General features: G+C 38.4%; 1 protein-coding gene across 1 annotated transcript; it reads right to left on the bottom strand.

The window, feature by feature from the left end:
- Window positions 1-6161: 6161 nt before the first annotated feature.
- LOC118855190 (olfactory receptor 5M10-like) lies at window positions 6162-7130 on the bottom strand. Its single transcript, XM_036765281.1, has one exon. It carries the CDS (start codon window positions 7116-7118, stop codon window positions 6162-6164), a length of 957 nt encoding a protein of 318 aa, XP_036621176.1. The 5' UTR covers window positions 7119-7130.
- Window positions 7131-8008: the final 878 nt, after the last annotated feature.

Here is an 8008-nt window from a genome sequence, read left to right as displayed (position 1 = left end):
CACTTCAGATCTTTGCCAAGGAAATCCGATGTAGCCACAAAGAGTTGGACACAACCAAAAAATGACTTAACAGCAATATAAAACCACGGTGTTCTTAGAGATGCCCTAAAAGGTCCTGTCTATATTTGACATTTATTCTTTGCCCTAAATGAATGAATGAAACCCAAAATGAAACCTATTGGAATAGCAAATCATTTTGGTTCTTTCAGGACATGAAATCTTTGAGATGAATTTGGCTGTAGAACATACACTTTTTTGCACTTCTGGTATTCTAAGGATCCTTCCAGCATTACATTCTTTTCTTATGCATGTTTGCTTGCTGCGTGTGGTGGTTTACTTATCAAAGTGTATAGATATAGTTACACAGAAGCTTTTCCTAAACTGGATAGGTCTCAAATTGATCACCATGTGTCTAACTTAACTGGTGTCCAGGACTGAGAGGAAGTGATACATTTTTATCTTATATGTTGTACCCAAGTACAACCTTGAACATAATTAGATAATAAGTAGATAATGAAAGCCCAAATAAGAGACTTATTCTTAGCTTTGAGAAAATAAAACAAAAAACCCCCCATATTGTTTACCTGTCAAAATGTTGGGGTCTCTGAAGAGCACTGCATTGTTTACTTCAGAAGAGAGGCATGGCCTAAAAGATTATCTTTCTATGTAACCTCTTGAAGTGGATGAGAGGTTAGACCGGCTCATCTTCTTGGTGCCTTTCCCTTCTGAGACATTTTGATCCAAAGTGGTAAAGAAGTGATTGTATCATGAGGTATTGCTTGGGTGTTTTCCCTGAAGGATCAAAAACATTCCCAAGAAACCATTACACCCTTCATTCTTCCAACATCCCTAGGGAACCACATCAATTAGAGGAGTTGTTGAGCTGGATTCTCCTCAGTGCCCATGCTCCCATGTGACTTGGTAGTCACTTCCTTTGCTTAATATATGTTTCTAAAGAATCACGTTGCATTGACTGGTCTTTAACTGTGGGAATGCAGCTGGTCATTGGATCCTTTTCTAAAGAATCTTTTGGTGATATAATTCCAGTAGGTGGCCTGATGGATAGAGTGGATAGACTTGGAGACAAGAAACCCTGAGTTCAAGTCCACTTCAGACTGTTTTTAGAGGTTTGGCTCTGGCCAAGTCACCTGACCTTTCTCATCCTCCATTTCTTTAACTATGTAATGAGGAAGATAATAGCACCTACCTGACATGGCTGTTGAGGTCAATTGAAAATACATATGTGAGATAATTTTACAACCTATACAAAGCACATGAATAGGGTATGCAGGGTAATAAGTTTAAAATTTTGTATTTCAAGTTTTTGTACAGGCAGGAGCAACCATACAGCTGACTGTTGGAAGTGATGAAGGAATGCATTCACATTTATTATTCCAGGTTTTGAGGAAATCATGCAATGTTTTTGACCTTTTAATATTTCCATAATGTCTATTATAGATATGAGTAAGCAAATACTATGTCGAGGCATCAAATTATCTATCCAAATTTTCATCATGAATACATTATGCCTGTACGGCATTCCCGAAGAATGGCAATGAAATTACATTAAATTCAACAAATGTTTTAAGCAATTGATATTTCAGATTTTTGCACTTCGGACTTGAGTTCAGTACTTATAATGATAGGAGAAAGCAATGTAGTGTGGTTTATTCAAAGGCCTGAACTTAGCCTAAACTAAGCGTGCTCAAAAGGAAGGAGGGTGGCTTCAAACACCCTGAAAATTACATGGGAAACAATGTTTATGTGAAAATCAAGACACTAGACTCTTCAGTGTCTCCATGACTTCCTCTTCCTCCACATCTGTGAAATTAGTGTAACACGGCACCCGTCTTGTCAAACAGGAGGTTTGACAAACAGGTTCCTTCAGTTCAAAGGCCCAGTGCCTCTCTTACAATGACAGAGAATCACAGAACAAAGAATGTTTGAATTAGAAGGTGATGCCTGAATCTTTCTAGTCCATTGAATACCTGAAAAATAATCCCCTTAATGAAATGTTCTAATCTAATCCAAAAACATATGTGCAATGCCTGCTCTAAGAAAGATATTGTGGTGTGATATGCGGTGTTGGGAAAAGAAAGATAAAATGAAAATGATCCCAGTCTTCTAGGATCTTAGAGTCTGCCAAGTGCTCACCCAAAGTTTCTGGGAACACCTCCAGTGAAAGAGAACCCATTCATTCTTCTACCTCCTCCTCCCTCTCTTTCTCCTCCTGCTACCTATCTACCTACCACCACCACTAGTTATAGTAATATACTACTACTTATATTAATAATAATAACGATAATGTAAGAACTAGCATTTACATAGCACTTCAAAGTTTACTAAGGTGGAATAGGGGATAGAACACCAGGCCTGGAGTCCGGAAGACCTGAATCCTGACTTCAAATATGGCTTCAGACACTAGTTCTGTGACCCCGGGCAAGTCACTGAACTCTGTTGGCCTCAGTTTTCCCATCTCTGAATTGAGGTGACAAACTAGTCCATTATCTCCACTAAGAAAACCCAAATGGTGTCATGAAGAGTGGGACATGACTGAAACAAGTGAATAAATAAAATCATCCTAAATCTAGATCTACCTCTTTACCCACTATGCCATTCAGGTTTTCTATGTGAATTTTAAGATGCTATAGTTATGAGGAAACTTTTTTCACCTAACCCTAAATTAGCTTCTTTGCTACAACAACCCATCGCCCCTATTTCTGCCTTCTGAGGTTAAGTAGAATGTTTGATCTGCTGATGGCACCCCACCAGTCCTTTTCAAATACTGGAAAACAGTTGTCCTATCCATTAACTTTTAAAAAGTCAGATGGTAATGATTACAGTCAAGTTACTTGGCTAAGCCGGGTATTCAAAGACCTAAAGCAGATAAAGCAGTCTCTCTGATGAAGGAGTTTACATTCTACTTGGAAATATAACAGGTCACACCAGACTCACCTTAATTTTCATTTTTTACAAGATTACTTATTTTTTAGATAAATAGAATGATGAGGCTTTAGTTTGCATAGAATTTGGGCAAGTTCTTTAAAAATATTCCCTACCCTTCTTGTGGAGTGTACAGATAAGTGTGGTCAAGATGATAATACAATTTTATGGATTCAAAATGCAGCTAATAGTTAAATATCACCGTTAGAGGTGGTCTCCAGTGGAGCACTCCAGGGATCAAGGCTTGTTCCCATATTGCCTGACATTCTTATCAATGACTTGAATAGGTGTTATATAGATGTTAGCTCATCAAAATTGCAGATGACTCAAAGATGAATAGGGAGGGATAACCAACACACGACGAAAAGACAAGCACAAAGAAAGGATAGAAAAGGATCTTCATAGACTATTGAACTAAACCTCATGAGAAGAAATTCAGTAAGGATAAATGCTTAAAGTCTTGCACATCATAGATGCAATAGAGGGGGAAGGGAAATCAGGTAACAGTTATTATAAAAAAAAGACCTAGTGGTTTTCATGGCCTGTAAGTTTTTGAGGGGGCAGCAGTAAGATTTGTTGGTTAAAAACAGATAAAAATCTATTTTGGGCTACATTAAGAGAGGGAGAACCCCCAGGAATAAAGAGGAGATAGTTTCAGTATACTCTGAGTTTGGCAGTATTGTGTTCCCTTTGGGATACCACAGTTTAAGGATATTGAGAAACTGGGGAGGATATCTAAAGGAGGACAATTTGGATCATGATGGGCCTCGATTCTGTATCTTTTGATGGTCAGGTAAAGGAGCTTGAGTTGTTCAGCTTGGAGAAGGGAAGAGCAGAAGTGCAGATAGTGGGCATGCAAAGTCTCTTCAATTATTTGAAGGGCTATCCTGAAGAAGAAAGTTCAGATGGGTTCTATTTGATCTATAAGGACAAAAACTGGAGAAATAGTAAAAGCTGCAGAGAAAATAATTTGAGTTTGAGATGGGGGGAGAGGAGGGAAAGTTATTTGTTCTTTAAATTGTAGTTGAACAAAAGTGCAATGGACAACCATGAGGGGTGTTGGGTTCCCCCTCCTTGGAAGTCTTCAAGCAGAAGCTTGACTTGACTTGACTTGGCTTGGACTTATTGAAAATAGATAACCTAACTCAGTAGGGAATCTAATCTGTATGATTGCATGGCTTCCTCCTGGGGCATTCGGAAGCATGGGAGCTATAGCAGAAAAGGTAGATGGGACAGATGGAACCCAGGTTGACATTGGGCTGGATATGAGTAGGTAAAGGACAAGAGAGCAAAGGATTTAAAGAGGCCACTGTAAACTTAAACTGAATCAAGACAAAAAGGGTGAAAAAAGAGGTGGAATCAGGGGTGGTGATGGACTTAGTAATCTAGGCGATGAGAATAACAGAATAAACAGATAGTTCAGGGGTATTTGGAATCAACTGACATGGTTTTAAATCTTGCTATGACACCCACTACTTGTATTGCCTGTGGTAAGCTACTTTATCTATTTTCTTCCTTTTTGGTGAGAAGATCAGGAGTACAATACCAAGAAGGACAGAACCATTTAATGCTTTACAATTCAGTTTATTACTCAGTCATGCAACCATGTGACTTCCTAGCCCTCCTGTCTCACAGCAAGCATAAAGCAATGGTGAGTCAAGTACATTTGAATAACTTCTTCCCAGGATAGGAATCCCTTGGTGAAATAATAAATGGAAATAAGAGGTAGCATTTATGCTATTCCAATATGGGCCACCCTCTGCCCACAGAAAATGAAAATACTACTCTCCCTCTCCCATGTACGTACCATGAGATCCATATATGTACCACGAGATTTGGAATCCTGAGCTGCATGCATGTAGTGATTTTGGTGTAAGTGCAAAGCGTTTGCCATGTGTTATCTCATTTGATTCTCACCCTAGTCCTTTGAGGTGGGAGATATGCAGTTGTGTGCTAGAGCGAGGTATAATGCAGTGCTTGTAAGAGCTGATTGTAACTTTTTCAATGTGGGAATCTATCTCTTAGAAATCATAAAATGCTATGAATAAGGTTTTTATATGTTGTAATTTGTGATTATCTGGACTTAAGAAAGTGATGGAGAAAATGTTCGTAAGGCAGATTAAATTTAAAAGCTTTTTGTGTATGCTTTTGTTTCTGAAGAGCTGGTTGTTAACTATTTAATAGCATATTTTCCATTAGTATCCCCATTTTACAGATGAGGGAAGTGAAAAACTAGGACATTTTCAAATGTCAAAGACAATGAGTTCTAATGTGGTTAGCCCTCTACACAAAAAAGCAAGTAGGTGGCATAGTGCCTAGAATGATAGATCTTCTTTCAGGAATACTTATAAAAGTTCAAATCCCATTACAGACACTTACCACCTATGTGACCCTGGACAAGTTACTTAATCTCTGCCTGCCTCAGGTTTCCAATCTGTGAATTTGAAACAATAGTATACCTACATCACAGGTTTGTTGTAAAAAATGAATGTATGAATATGATTTTTTATTGCTTTGAAACCCTCTCCCTAAATTATGAATAATAAGGAATTTTTAATGGAATGTATAAATATATCTAAGGGACAGCAACAGGGATTAAACGTGTGATGTCATTATTATACTTCTATCAGAACATGTTCTGCCAATTAGAAGACTAGAGAGCTTCATAGATCACTAACATGTTAAATTATTCACCTAAGATGACGCAGCCTGTATATTTCAGAGCCACAGCTTGAACTCAACCCTCCACGTGACCAAGACAGCACTCTGTCCACTGTGTCGTAGAGCTACGTTTGAAGAAAATTACCAAAAAAAAATCAGAAGCAGCAGCATTAGCATTGTCAGCATTATCACGTTATCGTCGTAACTGTCATAATCGTGAACACCACCAGCAATAAACTTTGCTGAGCATATATTATGTGACTTTGTATTGTGTTATGTGCCAGGGACTACAGCAGGCTTCTCATTGTTACTTTTTTCTGGATTGTAAGGACAAGATGGAAAAACAGTGCAATAGAACGAAGACTTACTATGAATTCAGGAGAATTGGATAGGAAAGTCGGCTGGGGTACTGACTATTGCTACTTATTTTGTAGTCATAGGGAAGAGACTTTCAGAATTTTAACCATAGTTTCCTTATTTATTAAATGGAAAGGAAAGACGCAAGTGTTTGCTTATTTAAATTCCCTTACAATCCATGATTCTATGACCCAATGTGTCTATGTAACACATCCTGTCATTTTCATGGAGTGTTTTCTCTGGAACATTTTATTGATAGACCCAATGACATCCTTGTTTCTGAGGCTGTAGATCAAGGGATTTAGCATGGGACTCACAAACGTATAAATGATAGCAACTGTTTTGGATTCCTCCACAGACTGCTCAGAAGGGGTTCTTAAGTACATGCAGAAGAGGGTCCCATAAAACAGAGTGACTGCAATTAGATGAGATGCACAAGTGGAGAAGGCCTTCCGTCTGCCTTCAGCAGATCGAATTCTCAAAATGGCAGCAAAAATGAAAACATAAGAACAGAGAATTGTAAAGAGAGAGCTCGAGAGAGTAAAGCCAGCCACTATGAACATGGCCATTTTTTTGACATAGACATCAGAGCAGGCCAGTAAGAGGAGAGGAGGGTCAGCACAGTAGAAGTGGTTAATTTCATTGGGTCCACAGAAGGATAAGTGGAAAGTCAGCAGGGACTGGGAAAGGCCATTCAGGAAGCCATAGACATAGGGAACAATGACGAGGCAGAGGCAGACATTGTGGTTCATTTTGGTGCTGTAATGCAGAGGGCTGCTGATGGCCACATAGCGATCAATGGCCATTGAAGCGAGGATATAAAACTCGGTAATCACCAGGGCAATGAAGGAAAGACACTGGGTGAAGCATCCTGCATAAGAGATGACATTTCTCTCTGAGAGGAAATGGACTAGCATCTGAGGGGTGATGTTAGTGGAGTAACAGAAATCAACAAAGGAGAGATGACTGAGGAAAAAGTACATGGGAGTGTGGAGTCGTGGACTGTTGCGGATCAGCACTATCATGCCCAGATTGCCCACCAGGGTGATGATGTAGATCACTAGGAAGACCATGAAAAGGATCTTCTGCAGTTCTGGATCGTCAGTTAGTCCCAGGAGGATGAATTCAGTTACCTCAGTGAGGTTTTTAGGAGGCATTTTTTCATGTCCTGTCAGTTGAGAGGTTTACCATTAGCAGGCATGTGAGAAGGCATTTAATTAATATGAAACCTAATGGTTATATAATGGTCTCCCAATCATCAATATTCACATATATTTTGTTAGCTTCCTACTTTATTTCTCTCTCCTTTTTCCTCTCTGACTCTGTCTCTGTCTCTGTCTCTGTCTCTCTCTCTCTCTCTCTCTCTCTCTCTCTCTCTCTGTGTGTCTGTCTCTGTCTGTCTCTGTCGCTGACACACATGACTTGCCACGTAGAAGGCAATATACATATGTGTGTAATCGGAATTTCGTTATAGTAAATTAGTTTTTAAGTCTATATGGAAGTAAAAGAATGTGATTTTATAGGAGGCATGATTGTATAAAATCTAAACAAAAAGTAACCATTCAGGTAGACAACACAATGGATAGGTTTTATTTACTATCTTACACCTTTACTAACAATGGGACTCTGACCATATTATTTATCTTTTCTCATCCTCAATTTCCTTATCTTTAAGATTGGGACGTTAAAGACCATTGTCTTGAAGGGTTGTCATCAGGATTAAAAGAATCATTATATGTAATGTGTTTTTTTGCCAATCTTAAAATAATATTAACTTATTGTTAAAATAATATTAACTAATGTCATCATCATTCATCATATTGTAATGTTTCACTTGAAACTCATAATCTTATAATAGTAATATTAATTAGGGTAATTACCAGAATTTTTACTAATTTCCACCACTTTTTAAGATACCAAGTGTTCAATATAATTCTCCTTCTTTGGAATCGCTGGCTGCCTTTGATTCCTTTCTTTTGCCATTTCATGTCTTCTATAAAATCAGGGAAGCTAGGTAGTACAGTGGATAGAGCAGTGGATTAGACTC

This window comes from Trichosurus vulpecula, chromosome 6 (genome assembly GCF_011100635.1).
Source record: "Trichosurus vulpecula isolate mTriVul1 chromosome 6, mTriVul1.pri, whole genome shotgun sequence".
Taxonomy (NCBI): Eukaryota; Metazoa; Chordata; class Mammalia; order Diprotodontia; family Phalangeridae; genus Trichosurus; species Trichosurus vulpecula.
This window is presented reverse-complemented; position numbering and strand designations above follow the sequence as displayed.

What these genes read in the sequence shown, in the direction of transcription:
- LOC118855190 (XM_036765281.1), bottom strand. Translation starts at nt 7,118, where the DNA reads ATGCCTCCTAAAAACCTCACTGAGGTAACTGAATTCATCCTCCTGGGA.